Raw genomic sequence first — 17,012 nt, forward strand, 5'->3', positions numbered from 1 at the left:
AGCATCCACGTTGTTGAAAGATACGCTTCCTAGAGGCGCTTAGCAAAGTGAGTGCCAATTTTTCCAGGTGATGATACCTAATTTCGGCCTCGCCTAGAGTCCTGCTAACATAATAGATAGGGAATTTCGTACCTTCCTCTTCCCGGACTAGGACTCCACTTACCGCTATCTCGGATACCGCTAAGTACGTGTATAGTTGCTCGTCTACCTTCGGAGTATGAAGTAAAGGCGTGCTCGAAAGGTACCACTTGAGTTCTTCCAAGGCTTGTTGGCACTCCGGGGTCTACGAGAAGTTATTCTTCTTCTTCAATAATGAGAAGAACCGATGGCTTTTATCGGAGGACCTTGAAATGAATCAACCCAAGGCGGCTATGCGCCCGGTTAACCTTTGAACGACCTTGATATTGTCCACCACAATAGTGTCCTTTACGGCCTTGATCTTATCGGGATTGATCTCGATTCCTCGGTTGGACACCATGAATCCGAGGAATTTCCCGGACCCGACTCCGAATGCGCATTTCTCCGGGTTCAGCTTCATATTGTATTTTTTCAATATGTTAAAGGTTTCCTGCAAATGTTTCAAATTGTCCTCTGCTCGCAGGGACTTAACTAACATGTTGTTAATATAAAACTCCATTGATTTTCCTATTTGCTCTTCGAACATCTGATTTACAAGGTGTTGGTAAGTGGCATCATCATTTTTTAGTCCGAGTGGCATTACATTATATTAGTAGGTGTCGTATGTAGTGATGAAAGATGTTTTTTCCTGGTCACCCGGGTCTATCCGAATTTGGTTGTACCCAGAATAGGCATCGAGAAAGCTGAGGATCTCGTGGCCGACCGTTGCATCGATCATGCGATCGATGTTGGGCAAGGGAAAAGAGTCCTTGGGGAATGCCTTGTTCAAGTCTTTATAGTCTACACACATTCTTAATTTACACCCCTTTTAGGGACTTCTACTACGTTTGCTAACCAATCCGGGTATTTATCTTTCTGAATGGATCCTATTTTAAGGATTTTATATACCTCGTCTTTGATGAATGCATGCTTGACTTCGGACTGAGGCCTTCTTTTCTGTTTGACCAGGTGAAACTTCGGATCCAGGCTCAACTTGTGAGTAGTTATTTCCAACGGGATCCCTGTCATGTCCAGGTGGGACCAGGCAAAACAATCTATGTTAGTTGTAAGGAATTCAATGAGTTTTTTCTTGAGCTCGGGACTTAACCCTGTGCCCAGGTATACCTTCCGATCTGGAAGATGATTGATCATTATGACTTGTTCCAGATCTTCGACCATTGATTTGGTGGAATCGGTAGCGTCGGAGGCTATGAAAGACCTGTGAACTCCGTAGTCATCATCCTCGCCCGTCCCCTGCTTTTATGGCTCGGTCGGGACCGGTAATGGTGATTACTATTTGGTTTCTTCCTTGGTGACTGAACTCAGGTTCTTTGATATCGAGAGTGCGGATATCGGGACTACCTCATCGACTGTGAACATCTCTTTTGCGACCGGTTGCTCTCCGTAAATCATTTTAATCCCTCCCGGTATTAGGAATTTCATCACCTAGTGAAGTGTCGAGGGTACGACCCTCATATTATGAATCCTTGGCCTCCCGAGCAGACCATTGTATCTCATGTCTCCTTCGATCACGTAAAATTTTATTTCTTGAAAGGTTTCGGCGGTGTTCATCGGTAGGGTTATCTCCCCTTTAATGGTCTCACATGTCATGTTGAATCCGTTAAGAACTCGGACTGTAGGCACAATTTGGTCTCAAAAACCCAGTTGTTCAATGACCCTCGATCTGATGATATTGGCCAAGCTACATGGATCAATTAACACACGCTTAAATCGAGATTTCTTTGTGAGTACAGATATTACCAGTGCATCATTGTGTGGCTGTACGATGCCTTCAGCATCCACGTTGTTGAAAGATACGCTTCCTTCTGGCACATAATCTCGACTCCGTTTTTCCTTTGTGATGGACACTTTGGTGCGTTTTAACATCGGCCCCTAGGGAATGTCAACCATACCAATGATCATGTTAATGACGTGATGAGGTTCCTCTTACTCGATCTGCTTATTGGAGTCCCTATTCCTGAAATGAATTTTGGCTCGATCGCTCAGGAACTCTCGGAGGTGCCCGTTGTTGAATAACCGAGCTACTTTCTCTCTCAGTTGTCAGCAGTCTTCAATTCTGTAGCCGTGAGTGTCATGATATTTACACATTAGGTTGGGTTCCCTTTAGGCAGGATCAGACTATAAAGATCAAGGCCACTTGGTGTCTTTGATGCATCCGATGGAAGATACGGTGGCAGCGGCATCGACATTGAAGTTGTACTCCGATAACCTCGACGTTTCCTTAGGCCTGCTGGGTCTGTCAAAACAGCTTTTGCTCATGAGTCTCCGATTATTTTTGACCTCGGTAGCTTCTTCTTTCACTTCTCACAAGGTTTCATCCAGGCCCATTACCTCTTCGATCTCTATTATATGGTTGATATCGGTCTCTTTTTTATCTTGGTTCACAATCAATGTCTCTTTTGGATCTGTCACTTGCTCTGACGGGATAAACAGAAGGGCCCCCAAGCTGATCATCTTCGAACCTGATTTTTGATTGGTACTGGTTATAGACGTCGGCCCAAGTTACCGCTGGATATTCTATCAGATTTTTCTTCAACCGCTGTGAAGCCAATGCGCTTTGAGCATTGAGTCCTTCGGTGAAGGCTTGAATGGACCAATTATCCGCGACCGGAGGCAGGTCCATTCAATCTATTTGAAATCGGTACACGAATTCCCTGAGCATCTCATTATCTCTTTGATTCACTTTGAAAAGGTCTGACTTCCCGGTCTCGACTTTGATGGCCCCGGCGTGTGCTTTCATGAAGGCGTCTGCAAGAATAGCTAACGAGTCAATAGAATTAGGGGGTAAGTTGTGATACCATATCATAGCTCCCTTTGACAAGGTCTCTCTTAACGTTTTCAGCAGGACAGACTCGATCTTATCATCTTCCAAGTCGTTCCCCTTGATGGCGCACGTGTAGGAGGTTGTTCTGTTGTACTTAGGAATTTCGGGCATGCAGAACTTCTTTGGGATCATCTTTGGAGTTGCGCTCGGAGGGAAAAGTTTTTGAACAAACTTCTTGGAATCCAGGCCCTTCAATATCGGTGGTGCTCCTGGGATTTGGTCGACCTTGGAATTATAGGTTTCTACTTTTTTGTCATTGGCTTCGATTTTCTTTTCTCCTGATTCCTCCCGCTTTGTCAGTTCCTCAAGAATCTTTATAATCTCGGGGTTGGTCTCGGGTTTAGCTTCACTCAGCCTTTCTACGATTGGTTCATTTCTGTGAGCATTTTCATGGGATGGTTCGGGCTCGACTCTGCTGGGGGTGCGGCTATGGTTCTGCAACTGGGCTATTGCTGCTTGTTGAGCCTGCAATATTTCAAAGATTGCTCGTAAGTTTATCCCATCGCCTTCACCGTCATGTGCATTTTGGGCTACCGATCGGACTCCCCCACAGATGCTGTTCTCAGGATCGGTAGGCAAGTTTGCATTGATGGCCATATGTGAGTTAGCGTCGATCGAGTCCGCGGTCGGAACTCAGGGGGCACCTCGTTAGTGGGTACCACATTGTTGTTCTCGCCATGGTGCCCAGACTCAGTATCCACATTCAAAGGGGCATATTGGGAGTTCGTCAATTTAAGCTTTGACCTAAAATTAAAGATTTCAAAGAACAAGTGAAAAATAAGGTGTGTTATTGAAATTTGTATCAAATTGCCACTATTATCCTTAGCCCCACGATGGGCGCCAAACTGTTTACTCTAAAAAATGAATAACAATTAAATTTGTAAGTGATTTTAAGGATACGTGGATTAATTCAATACAAACGGTAAATATCGCTAGATTAAACAAATAAAGGAGACAATAAATTATCAAACCACTTGAGGAGGGTGATTCTTGACTTAACAACATCCTTAATGACATATCTGTCCTCGATCCCGGATTCACAATGACCAAGCACTAATGAACAAGAATAAGAACTTTGAATAACAAAGAAAATAATAGTATATTTCCTTGATATACGTGTTACCGTGTTGTTAATGAATAATCAGACCCCCTTTATATTGTAGGGGAGTCCTACCCTAGGTACAATTCTATAAAAGGTAAAAATATTTTGTTTAACTAATCACCGGATTTCCGCTGGTACGTGCCGAGATTCACGTCGTTATACCTGGCTGGTCACGGATATCACGGCCTTCTGTTGATCGTGCTCGGTTGTCCGATAATGCTCTCTGAAGTCTTTTGGGATTTGGACCGATCCCGGGGTCATGGCCCCGACATTTCCGAGGGCGGGCGTTGTGCCCCCGGACCCTGGCTCGATGAGACCCTTGCCTTGATTCCGGTTCCTTATCATCACGTCTCTCTCGATTTACCTTATTGGAAATCAGGGCGTCCCATGGACCCGGTTTCACTCGTATACACATAGTGAATAATGAAATTGAAACATGTTTATGTAGAGTTCCTAGTCGAACAAGTCTTTACTAGTTAGACATGCTATCACTCAAGAAAAATAAAATACAATACATCTTTCATTTCTATGTCAAAAAATACAGTAAACCCCTCATTTTATTTAACATATAAAGATGAGCATATTAATACAGGACAGCCTACATATGGTCCTTGCTATAGCTAGCTAAATTTCATCAAATTAAAAGTAAGAGCTATAGTCTTGAACGTATAATATGATCATTAAGTATCAGGTGAACTTGCTTTTCCTCTTAGAGGTAGTAGAAAAGTTAGACGAAAAGATACTCAGAATTGCCAAAATTCATTTCCCAGGTTTAAAGGGACTATAATTTTGTGTAAATTTTCAAGCGAAGTTTAAACAAAAATATATTAAAACAAAGCAAAATATACTAAAACTAGGAAATAAGAAGGTGATAAAGGAGTTGATTCCAAGTATCAGGGACACCAGGTAGACACCAGTGGAGGCAGTCCATATGATTATAACTATAGACGGATTGATGACCGTCTGCTCTATACTGTGACAAGCTCGTTATGTTGATCAAACGAACAATTGAGTTTGACATAGTTTTCAAAGCATTCTCCAGTTCTATTTGTCCTGGATATAAACCTCCTATACTTTGCAGTGGTCTTGTTTTTCCTTCACATCTGAGTATAATCAATAACAGATTTTAATTTCAAGATATTAATTGTCATCAGTAAAGAAAAGAACAAACTAGTTAGAGAGGAAAAATGATAGTTACTCCTTATGGTCAGGAGAAACTCCTTGAAAGAAGGCTTTTGTTTTTGTGGAGTTAAGATTAGAATCAGCCCATTTTGCCCATGTATTTATTGCTTTCTCGTAAAGTTCTAATCTGTCCATATCTTTGTACGTTGTATTCCCTTCTTGAATGATATTCCAACTGCAACAAATCTTGTATTAATTATGAATAATTAGTAGTGCATATAAACATACTAAATATAATTGGAAAATTTATTCAATGAATCTCACGTTTGTCTAGTTCCTGTGCGATTCCACCAATGCCATGTATCAAACACCAACACATCCATTTGTTTCCAGACATTTCCCGAACTAATGGAATCAATCTTCAGTACTCTTGAGCCTTTATTCGTGGCAATGTCAACAATGAGAGGATTCCCAAGATATAGTAACCAAATATTGTATTCCTACAATTTCACCAATATCCTATCAACTCATATATTCATAAAAATCATGTCTCAGTGAAGAACAAAAAAAGAATGAACTTCCGACAAAACCTTCCTTTTCAGCTGTTTGCTAGAGATTTTGTGACAGAAATGAATAAAACATGAAAAAATTAATTTAACTTATATAAACTAACAGCGTAAAAAACTTGTACACTATCAATGTGTTTTAATCCCTTGTATAACATGTAATCTGTCTTATTTTTAGGTTACTAATTAATCCTACTTATATGTAATTATCTTTTGGGTGATCAGTAAAATATTATTTACAATAATGTTAGTATAAATAAAATATAAACTCAAAATAATGTGGCTTACCGGAATGGTGAATGTATAATGCCTTCCATTTCTATCAACGATATACTTGGCTTGTGGTTGTGATACATGAAGCATAGAAGCAAGGGAATACCACTGATTTTGACCTAGTGAATCTCCAACAAACATGATTCGCTTCCCTTTGTATTTTAACAATAATTCGGTTCCATTAAATCTACAAGGGAAAAGAAAAAAGATCAAATATTAATTGAAAAATATCGATCGAACTCTTTTAATTTAGTGACCAAACAAAGGATAAGGAAACTTATACCTTGGCAAATTACATCCATAGGGCTGCCATCTATATTTTAAATATTCTTTATCTAGTCGTCCATTCTTTTGGCAATCCCTTGTGTCCCCAATGAAGGGACACGTGGATGAATTATAGAGGGGATACGAGTCATCAAAAACCCAACTCCCTTTGTAAATATCACATTCGTTTGTTCCTAATAAGCTTACCTCATTGAAGAGCTTGGTATTCGAATTCAAGAAAAGAGAAAGTGAAAAGATAGTTAAAAATGTTGACACAATAGCAATGGCAGATACAGAATAACAAACAGCCATTAGAAAACTCCTAAGTCTTTTTTATAATATCTGTATTTGATGTAGTAAAATGGAGGAGCTCTGTTTTCTTTTCTATGTGTGCAATATATAGGTGAAGATGAAATGCATTAAATGAACTTTTGAAATGAATTACATGCATGTGTCCATTTTTATGTTCTTATGAATTGGTAGCTTATTGAAATCCTTAATTTCTCCTCTTGGCTAAACATTTTTCACATGCTATTTCCAACTTATTGATTTGTGTTCTATCTATTCAATGGATACTGACGACTTGATTAGAAATCTTTTCAGTGTCATTAATTGATTCGCATTACTAATAATATATCCTAGTTATTGCTAATAAATTTGAGTTACTTTCTTCTCCTATATTCATTTCACCTAGTTCATGCAAAGGTCTCTCCATGTAGTGGCGGAAGCAGGATTTTCACTAAGAGAATTAAAAAAAAGTAAAAAAAGTAAACACGCGAAGAAGCTAAAGAGATTAACATCTAATATATATATATATGAAAAAAATTTGACCTTAGTATAATTTTCGGGCAAAGGGGGTTCGGTTGAACCCAATTACTTCATGGCTTAAAGCAGCTTCTAAGCATTTCCATCCAAATGTTCGAAAATTTTCCCTCTTTCAACATAGCCAAAAGAAAATTGATTATTGTCTAAATATTATTGGCAAGAGATGCTCATTGTACTAACTTCATCTGATATGCAGTTGAGGGCATTTCTCGATCGGATGTCAATGAACATTATTTTTGGATTTGAAATGCATCATGGAGTAACAAATATTAGTCTCTTCGTTCCAAATACTAGTTATCACTTTAGCAAATTGATTTTTTTTTTATTTTAAAAAAAAAAGACAAGTTAACGTTTTACATTGTCTTAAGCATAAGTACGCATTTCGTGCTTTCGTTTTTCTCGTTTCCACCAATTAAAATGTTCCACCCAATGTTCTCTAGTTTTAAAAAAGATTTCGTGTTACATAACGTTTTCTTCACAATGTTGCAATCCTTAAAACTCTATTACCTCACGATTTTCCTACATCAAGTTAGCTGCTAATGTGGCTTTTGGCTGAAAAAAGAGGATATATAAACTATGGGTTAAGTGGGTACATGGGGTCTATACGAGAAACAATACTCATGTTTGGGATCACACTCCACCTGCAGAATGTACTGGAAAAAGTTACACAAAGTAAAAAGAGAGGGACACTAATGGAAAATACTCTTTGAGTGGTAATGGACAATACTCCGTCTCACTTAGCTACTTGGCTCTGCGGGGTGTATGACCTATTATGGTAGGATCAGACTTGATATGGAATAGAGTATTAATGCCAAAACATAGCTTTATATTGTGACTAGCCGGACAGAGGAAAATGCTCACTAAGGAGAGAATGCTTGAGATGGGAATTGCATGCGAAGATTCAACTTGCTGCTTGTGTGACATTAGTGAGATAGAAACAATACAACTTCTGTTTGTTGTTTGTGCATGGTCTACTGCAATTTGGGGAGTTATATCGAGCTGGATTGGACTAGCTAGGCATTTTGAGAGGGATATTATGCAAAGCATTATGAGAATCAGGAGCAAACATTGGAAACTATTTCAAAAAGAAGTCTTTCCTGCTGTACTTGGGGTTGTTGCTTATCATATATGGATAGCGAGGAACTAGAATTTTTTTAGAGGCTTCAGTGTGAGTAAGGAACTCATTATACAACAGATTCAAAGCGAAATTAGGGAAAGAGTAGATATGTCAAAAGGAGCATAGAGGGCACGTAGATGTAGTGTGTTCATACAATGTTGGGTCATGGGTCGCTCCATGTGGGCTGACTCGACCCGACACGGTTAAGAGAGATAAATGAGAGAGGTTAAGGGAAGTTACCACTAAATCACAAACTCTCATTAAAGTGAACGTGCAAAAAGGAGTGATGGGTTATCTTCCTTAACCGATATTACTCTGCTTATTTATGTTAAGGAGAAAACACAAAACTTTCAAGCGTGGACTTTTCTCTCTGACTAATTCTTTCTATAAAAAAAAATACACACAAGTTAGGGCATCTAATTGGTGAAAGATTAACTTTATTTCCTAGTGATTCAAAGGTTGATGTGGGCGATTCTTTTGGTGGTGAGTTCAAAGGTTTTCGCTGCGTCAATAAGGTACACAACTCGTTGTTCTCGCCCCGTTATTATCTAACAATGATATCAGAGCAATGTATGGTGTATTCTGTTTTGAATACATAGTTGAATGAAGTAATTTATTATCATTGTCTATGGCGGAAAAGTCTTTCTTTTTTTTGTGTGTGTTTCAGCGAAAGCAATGATAGTAGGTCCTTAGTCCTACCCAATTTAATTTTTTCACTTTAACCACAATTAACAATCAGTTATTTCCTCCCACGTGTCAAAGAGAATTTAATTGTTATGGTCTTGGTGTTAGATTCCAGAAAGAAGATGAAATTGTGGCCTTCTAAATATTCATTTAAAAAAAAAAGAAAGTGGTATAAGGGATTTGGTAATTTTTTTTATAGATCAAACGTTAGGAAAGGACCATGAACAAATTTCTTAAAACTCAAAAGACTAAGTTCTATTTCACAGAAGGCAACTGGTGAACCAAAACGGATAGAATTATGTTTGCCTATTTTAATGACTTTTAAAGTTGTTTTTGTAGTGATGACATGATGATGCATGATAATTGATTAAAAGATTTTCGTTTCTTTATAGCCATTGAATGATACTGTATATATGAGTTAGGTCATCAAAATAATTTTATCTACTTACTGCATCGTTGCATTATCATGTTCAAAAGTCATACTATTACTATGTCTTAAGAAATGCAACAATGGCCATACATTATAGAGAAAAATAGCTTTAACCTAGATGGATATTTATTGTTTAATCCCAAATTGCAAGGATAGAAAGGACGAATTTCTTCTTTTGATTAAATTGGACACTTGTCAATTTTTATGCACATAATGAGGTATGAGGTATGTGCAGTGTTATGTATTGATTTATTGGATAGTTATACATTAAAAAATTGAATAGTTACGAAGCATAGTTATATGTGGTTTTACTAGTTTCCTCGGCATGCGTGCTTTCTGCTTTTCTTACTTGGTCTGTAATAATGTATAGATATTTGGTCTAAATTTTAGCTCACTGTTTCATAATGTTGAAAATTAGTTTAGTTCTAATCCCTCAAATTGATATCCTTCTACGAGTAATTGTGATATATGTTGTCACGTTGAATGGTTGTAGCCATTCTTATTATTTTCTTGGTCCTATTTCAGATATGGCTGAACAGGGACAAGTTTGAATTACTCCAAGTGGGAGTTCTCGATGTCAAGAAAGGGGACAACCTAGAAGGATACGTCGTCGCAAGACTTTTTTCTATAATGATTCAGACTCGAAGCCTGAAGTCATCACGAATGTCTCAAGGGCGAGGCAAAATGAGTTAAGTGATCAGAGGGTTGAACGAAGGGAAGGAGAAAAGAAATTTAGGGAGTTTAAGAAATTTAAAATGGGACCTGATGCTTCCATTCCTGAACATGTACGCCTTTTTAGGTTAAAAAGAGCAGAATTGGCTAATTACTTAGAAATTACTAATTGGGAAGCATTAGCTATTTTAACGGACTCTCTTCGAGAGCCTTGGAGTAAAATTTTAACTGAGATTTATCATAGTATTTGGCCTAGTGCAACCTTTTAGCGTATATGTGCAAGAGTTAGTGTTCGATTGGTACATGTATGTCCTAGCAAACATGTAAATTGTTATTGTGCGTTTTATCTTAATGAAATTTAAATTGTGTTATTTGTCTCACCAGTTACATATATTATTTATTATTTTATTTTGTAATGGGATTGAGACTTGAAATGAAGTACACACAAAGTAGTGATTTTAATATTAATTAAAATATTTAGATATAGATGATGAATGGAAACGTAGTGACCTTTTGATTCTATACTAAATGTAAAATCAATATTATAATTAATTTACTTGAGTGTGTAATCACATGTATAAATTGTCTGAAGTATATATTGATGAGTTAAACTTGTAATATTGTCTCTAATAAAAGACATGGCATCGAAAAGTATCATTGCTGACTTGAACAAGGGTGACAAACTGAGTGGTGAAAATTACGACATTTGGAGTCATAAAATGTGGTATGTACTCGAAGAACAAGATGCTCTTGAAGGTATTAACCATGTTATAAGTCACCCAGAGGAGGGTAACACTGCCCAACATAGGAGGGATTTGAAAACTTACAATATTTGGAAAAAGAAAGGCTCCACTCCACATAGAATTATTGTAACTTCAGCTGCTGGTGATCTCATCCATGAATGTGAGAAATATCCTACTTCTCAAGCCATGTGGGCACATTTAAGAGAGGCATATGGGGGTATAATTGTAACTCTCCTTCGACAGTTGACAATCAAGTTTGACACATACAAAAAACGTCATGATTATAGTGTCAAGTAACATCTAACGATGATGTCAAACATGATTTCTCAACTCAAAAGTGTTGGTCATGTTCTCTCTGATGAGCAACAAGTTCAAGCAGCGATTCGGCCTCTTCCCAATAATTGGGAGCATCTGAAGGCTAACTTGACTCACAATAATAGCATTAAAACTTTTGCTGATGTTGCCCGTCATGTAGAGCTTGAAGTCGTGCGGCTTGGTGCTGCTAAAGCTGTACCTAATGCCTTTGTGGAAGAATCAAGTAGTACAAAGAGATCAAGCTTCAAGCGCAAGAGAAACTGGAAAAATAACGGAAAGGGTAAGGAGATCGGAGAAGGATCCTCCAAGAAAAGAAACAAGCCAAATTCCAAGAAAGAAAAATGGTTCTACAAGAAGAAAGACAAGAGTAAGATGAAATGCTATAATTGTCAAGTTTTAGGGCATTTTGCTCGTGAGTGCACTGAGCCGAAAAAGGTAGCAATTCAAAACGTATCTCTTAGTACTATATATGTTTCTAGCACTGTTTTACTAACTGAATCTTATCCTGTATGGATTGTAGACTCAGGGGCCACCGACCATGTGAGCCGTGATAGAGAAGCGTTTATAGAATTTCGTCGAGCTCCACCTGGATCAAAGCATGTATATGTGGGAAATAATGCAAAGCTTTAAGTCAAAGGGATAGGCACTTGCAGAATGGACATGCGTGATGGACGATCATTGATGTTGAATGACGTCCTATAGGTTCCAGATATTCGACAAAACTTAGTCTATGTATCTGTTCTTCTAGATTTATATTTCAATTTGAACTTTAGTCGCAATGGTCTTAGAATTACTCAATACAATATTTTTTTTTATGGTTTTGGACATCGTTATGATGGTTTTATTATGTTAGATTGTAATCCTTCTACTTATATTATGTTGACCGTTGTGTTGTGGCATGTTATTTTAGTAATAATGGTGTTAATGTTATTGCATGGCATACAAGATTAGGTTACATAGATCAGGATCGAATGAATAGATTGGCTAAGGAAGGACATTTAGGTTATTTCTCTAAAATTGAACTGCCAACTTGTGAAAATTGTCTTGCCGGAAAGATTACACGTAAACTATTTAAAAAGGCTAAGAGAGCTGATTTTCCATTTCAATTAATCCATTCTAATATTTGTGGTCCAATAAATGTGAGGGCTAGGTCTTGTGCTTTATATTTTATTACATTTATTGACGATTTCAAGCGCTTTGGTTAAGTCTATTTGATTTCTCATAAATTTGAAGCACTAGAATCCTTTAAGAAATATTTGAATGAAGTTGAGAATCAATTAGATAAAAGGATTAAGACCTTAAGAACCGATAGAGGGCGTGAATATCTATCAAATCAGTTTGAAAAATTGTATAATAAAAAGGGCATCGCCGAACAGTTAACTATTCTTTACACACCTCAACAAAATGGTGTAGTAGAAAGAAGGAATAGAACACTGTTGGATATGATAAGGTCCATGATAGCACAAGCAAATTTACCTATCTCCTTTTGGGGAGATGTGTTATTGATTGCAGCATACATATTGAACAAAGTGCCTTCTAAATCAGTTTCTTCCACCCCTTATGAACTATGGACTGGTCATAAACCAAACTTGAATAATTTACGACCTTGGGGTTGTGCTGCATATGTAAAAGATTCTTTTAGCAAGTTTATAAAATTAGGTCCAAAAGGCAAGAAATATATCTTTATAAGATATTCAGAACACTCCAAAGGGTATGTGTTTATTGGCGAATTAGAGGGCGGAAGTGTTACTGAGATTAAATCATGAGATGTCATATTTTTGGAAAATGATTTTCCAAAGAAGGGCGAGGTAAGGAATGGAGAGCCTCTTTATGAAATGTTGAACTCAGATAGTCATCAAGTGTCTTCTGACACATTTGATAATCAAATTGATCAGGATCTTGTTCTTGATATGAGTGGGAGTGGGGGTTCTCAATCCCAAAATCCTTCTGACGAATCTGAATTTCAACTACGAAAGTGTACCAGGAAAAATATACCCAAACGTGCTTATGAGATTAAAGATTACATTTTTTTGGTGTCTCCCATAGAAATGGATGAGCCAAAGTCTGTGATTGAGGCTTTATCGAGCCCTGAAAAATATGAGTGGATGAACGCAATGAAAGAAGAATTAAAGTCCATGAAAACCAACAAAGTCTGGGATCTATTTGACCTTCCTCTTGGACGAAGAGCCATTGGGAACAAATAGGTTCTAAAAGTTAAACGCAAAGTGGATAGGTCAATAGAAAGATACAAGGCACGATTGGTGGCAAAAGGATTTATTCAAGAAGCTGGAATAGATTATAGGAAACATTTTCACCAGTTGTGAAATTTACCTCAATTCGCTTACTTTTGGCTATTGTTGCACGTTTAGATTTGGAATTACGTCAAATGGACGTGAAGACAACTTTTCTCAATGGAGAACTAAATGAAGAAATCTACATAGAACAACCTATAGGCTTCATCGTTAAAGGCCAAAAAAGAAGGTCTGTAAATTAAAAAGATCTATTTTTGGCCTGAAGCAATCTTCAAGGCAATGGTATTTGAGATTTCACAAGGAGGTGATCTCGTATGATTTCACCATGATCAGTGAAGACCATTGCATTTATGTGAAGATGTCCAATGGGATGTTTGTAATTCTTTCTCTTTACATGGATGATATTTTATTGTCTAGAAACAATTTCGAGTATTTGAAAACTATTAAGTCATGGCTTTCAAAGTCATTTGACATGAAAGATATGGGTGGGGCAGATTATATCTTTGGAGTTAAGATCCAAAGAGACCGTTCCAAAAAGTTATTGAGTCTATCTCAAGAAACTTATATAAAAAAAAATTTGGAGTATTTTTGCATGACTAGTTGCAAATCCATGGATACTCCTATAGCGAGATGTGAAACTTTAAGCCTTGAAATGTGTCCCAAGACTAAAAATAAAAAGGAAGATATGTTTCGAGTTCCGTATTCAAGTGTTGTCGGGAGCTTGATGTACGCTATGATGTGTACTCGCCCAGACATTTGTTATGCCTTAGGCCTGGTTAGCAGGTATCAATCCAATCCTGGAAGAGATCATTGGAAAGTTGTGAAGAGAATTTTCAGATACCTGAAGGGAACTGCAGATTATTCACTATGTTATAGTAGAAATGATTTATACTTGAGAGGATATACAGATGTTGATTGGGCTGGTAACCGGAATGATAGAAAATCAACATCTGGTTATGCCTTCTTACTTAGTGGTGGTGCTATATCATGGAAAAGTAAGAAACAAACATGTACAACCCTTTTAACGATGGAAGCTGAGTTCGTGGCTTGTGCGTCTGCAGTACAAGAAGTTGTTTGGTTGAAGAGATTCTTTGAGCATTTGGATATTAAAAAGAACTCTCAAGGTCCCATGACTCTATATTGTGATAGTCAAGCGTGTCACGACCCAAAATCCACTATAGGTCGTGATGGCGCCTAACGCCGCCGTCAGGCAAGCCAATGTTGATTTATCAATTTATTCATGCATTTTATTACCTTGGAATTTCTAATTACCAATAATTTAACAGTATAAAATATAATTTACAGAATAAATAGTGATAATTACTTGATCTATGATAACAACAACCAAGAAAAACTCCCAAAACTGGGTGTCACAAGTACATGAGCATTTTTCTAAGGAGTACAATAATAATACATATCTGTCCCAGAGGTAATAAGATAGGGTAAAATTAATGATGCAATGGAGACTCGGTGGATTACGGTGCGTAACCAAGATTTGCAACTCACATAAAGTCTTCCCAGCAGGTGCGCCTACGCGCCAAGATGATCACCAAGCGACCTCTCATATCCTGCACATTTAGTGCATAAGTGCAGCATGAGTACGTAAATCAACGCGTACCCAGTAATTATCCAGCCTAACCCCGGAGAAATAGTGACGAGGGGTCGACATCGACACTTACTAGTGGTCCATATAAATAAGTGATACGATAATTCATAACAAATATGAAGTGCACAACAATAGTGGAGTAAATCTGAAATCTCATAATTTTTCCGATTTCCTCTTTTAAAACATAAATCCTTCGAATCTTTTATTCTATCTTAAGAGATCAGAAAGATGTCAAGTGTCAGTATCAAATAAATAAGAAATACCATAAATATTTGTGGGCATTAGCGAAAGGTTTATCTCGTGAATATTTGAACTACTAGTGATATAACGCACGATTGTGCCGAGGTCGTTCGGCCCGATCCAGAGTGGTGTGTTGTCACGACCCTAAATTTTCTTCGTAGGATGTCGTGATGGCACCTAGTCTCTAAGACTAGGTAAGACTATCAATGCGGAATAATAATAAATATCTGAAATAAATAAACTACAATTCAAATAATTTCAACTCCCAAAACCCGGTAGAAATAAGTCACAAGCTTCTAAGAATTTATTCTCAATGTCTCTATATGTCAAGGTCTAGATAAAATATAAGGAAGCAACATAAAATGATAGAAGGGGACTCCGGAGTCTGCGGACGCTGGCAGATATACCTCGAAGTCTCCGTGCGCAGGTAACTCAATGACGTCTAGGCTGGTAAAATGTACCTGGATCTGCACAAAAAGATGTGCAGAAGCGTAGTATGAGTACACCACAGCAGTACTCAGTAAGTGTCAAGCCTAACCTCAGTAGAGTAGTGACGAGGTCAGGTGAGGCCCTACTGGAATATAATAATGGCATGGTAAAATATTTATCAATGTAGTAAAATAAAATGACATTGAAAATGAATCAAATAGTATGTCACATTTAATGACACCAAATAATTGCAAATAATATCTCGTGGAAATCAAAACAGAATTTCCTTCAACTTTATGAAAATCACAATAATAATCAAAGGCAACTACGGCCATAAATCAATATCAACAAGGGCACTCCCGAGGTACCGTCTCGTAGTCCCAAATCATAAATAAATTCACAATATCTCATTTCCTTATATCACCGCGGGAGCCTTCACAATTTATTTAAATAAAATATTTTTCCCGAAATAGCATCCCGCGTTTTATCCACCCTTATCACACCGCATGACTTCTAGTAGTTCCCCTACTAGCCACGCGTATCAAGCCACCCTTATCTCACCGCATGCGTTTCAACACCCAGACCTTATACCACTGCATGCGTATCAATATCACAATATATCACAATTTGCACCTCAAGTGCTCAAATAATTTAACTTGCCAAAATAATTCAACAACAATATTTTTCCACAATAAAGAGCTCACGGCTCATGCCAAAATAAATCATCAATAATAGTTTGCCACAATAAAGAGCTCACGGCTCATGTCACGGCTCATGCCAAAATAAATCATCAATAATAGTTTGCCACAATAAAGAGCTCACGGCTCCCTCACAATGAGTATAAAAATATTCAAGAGTAAATAATTTAGGAAAATAATATTTTAAAATCTTTGCTACGTTGCTTCAATATCAAGTTTAAAAATATCAAATACTTCATATTAATAATATTTAATTTAAAGAAAATCAACCTTCAAATAATGCACAGAATAAAAAAAACTAAGTTTCAACTAAACAGGTAAAACAATTAGTAAGAAAAGATCAAACAAATTTGAAGTATATATCTCAGATCAATGATGAAGAATATAACAAGATAAAATAATTTAATAAATGTGCAACAGTGATCTACACAATTTAAAAATATAATCTTTCGCAATTTAGCCCGTGTACACACTCGTCACCTCGTGCACATGACTTTCAACATATTTTAATAATTACATCAATACCAATCCTAGGGAAAATTTCCCCCACAAAAGGTTAGACAAGTCACTTACCTCGACTTGCTTCAATTTAACCAAGTATGATGCTTTTTCCTCGAATTTCTGACTCCGATCGACTCGTATCTAGTCATAATTAATTCGATACAGTCAACAAAAATTATAGTAATCACTTTCATAAGAAAATATTACATTT

At 37.2% G+C, this 17,012-nt stretch overlaps 1 protein-coding gene across 1 annotated transcript; it reads right to left on the reverse strand.

Annotated features, from left to right (window-relative positions):
- Positions 1–4,603: 4,603 nt before the first annotated feature.
- Positions 4,604–6,636, reverse strand: LOC107811754 (protein trichome birefringence-like 43). The gene is made up of 5 exons (XM_016636745.2): positions 6,309–6,636; positions 6,041–6,212; positions 5,511–5,686; positions 5,263–5,421; positions 4,604–5,167 (listed from the first exon to the last, which is right to left on the reverse strand). The coding sequence occupies exons 1-5, from the start codon at positions 6,599–6,601 to the stop codon at positions 4,918–4,920; spliced, it is 1,050 nt and encodes a 349-aa protein (XP_016492231.2). The 5' UTR covers positions 6,602–6,636; the 3' UTR covers positions 4,604–4,917.
- Positions 6,637–17,012: the final 10,376 nt, after the last annotated feature.

Source organism: Nicotiana tabacum, chromosome 2 (assembly GCF_000715075.1).
Source record: "Nicotiana tabacum cultivar K326 chromosome 2, ASM71507v2, whole genome shotgun sequence".
In the NCBI taxonomy this organism is placed as follows: domain Eukaryota; kingdom Viridiplantae; phylum Streptophyta; class Magnoliopsida; order Solanales; family Solanaceae; genus Nicotiana; species Nicotiana tabacum.

Bases quoted from the DNA above. Each gene is read 5' to 3' on its own strand.
- LOC107811754 (XM_016636745.2), bottom strand. From the start codon at position 6,601: ATGGCTGTTTGTTATTCTGTATCTGCCATTGCTATTGTGTCAACATTT. The intron at 6,213-6,308 runs GTATAAGTTTCC...TTTCCCTTGTAG, and splicing joins TATGGATGTAATTTGCCAAG to ATTTAATGGAACCGAATTAT. The intron at 5,687-6,040 runs GTAAGCCACATT...GTGAAATTGTAG, and splicing joins ATTATACATTCACCATTCCG to GAATACAATATTTGGTTACT.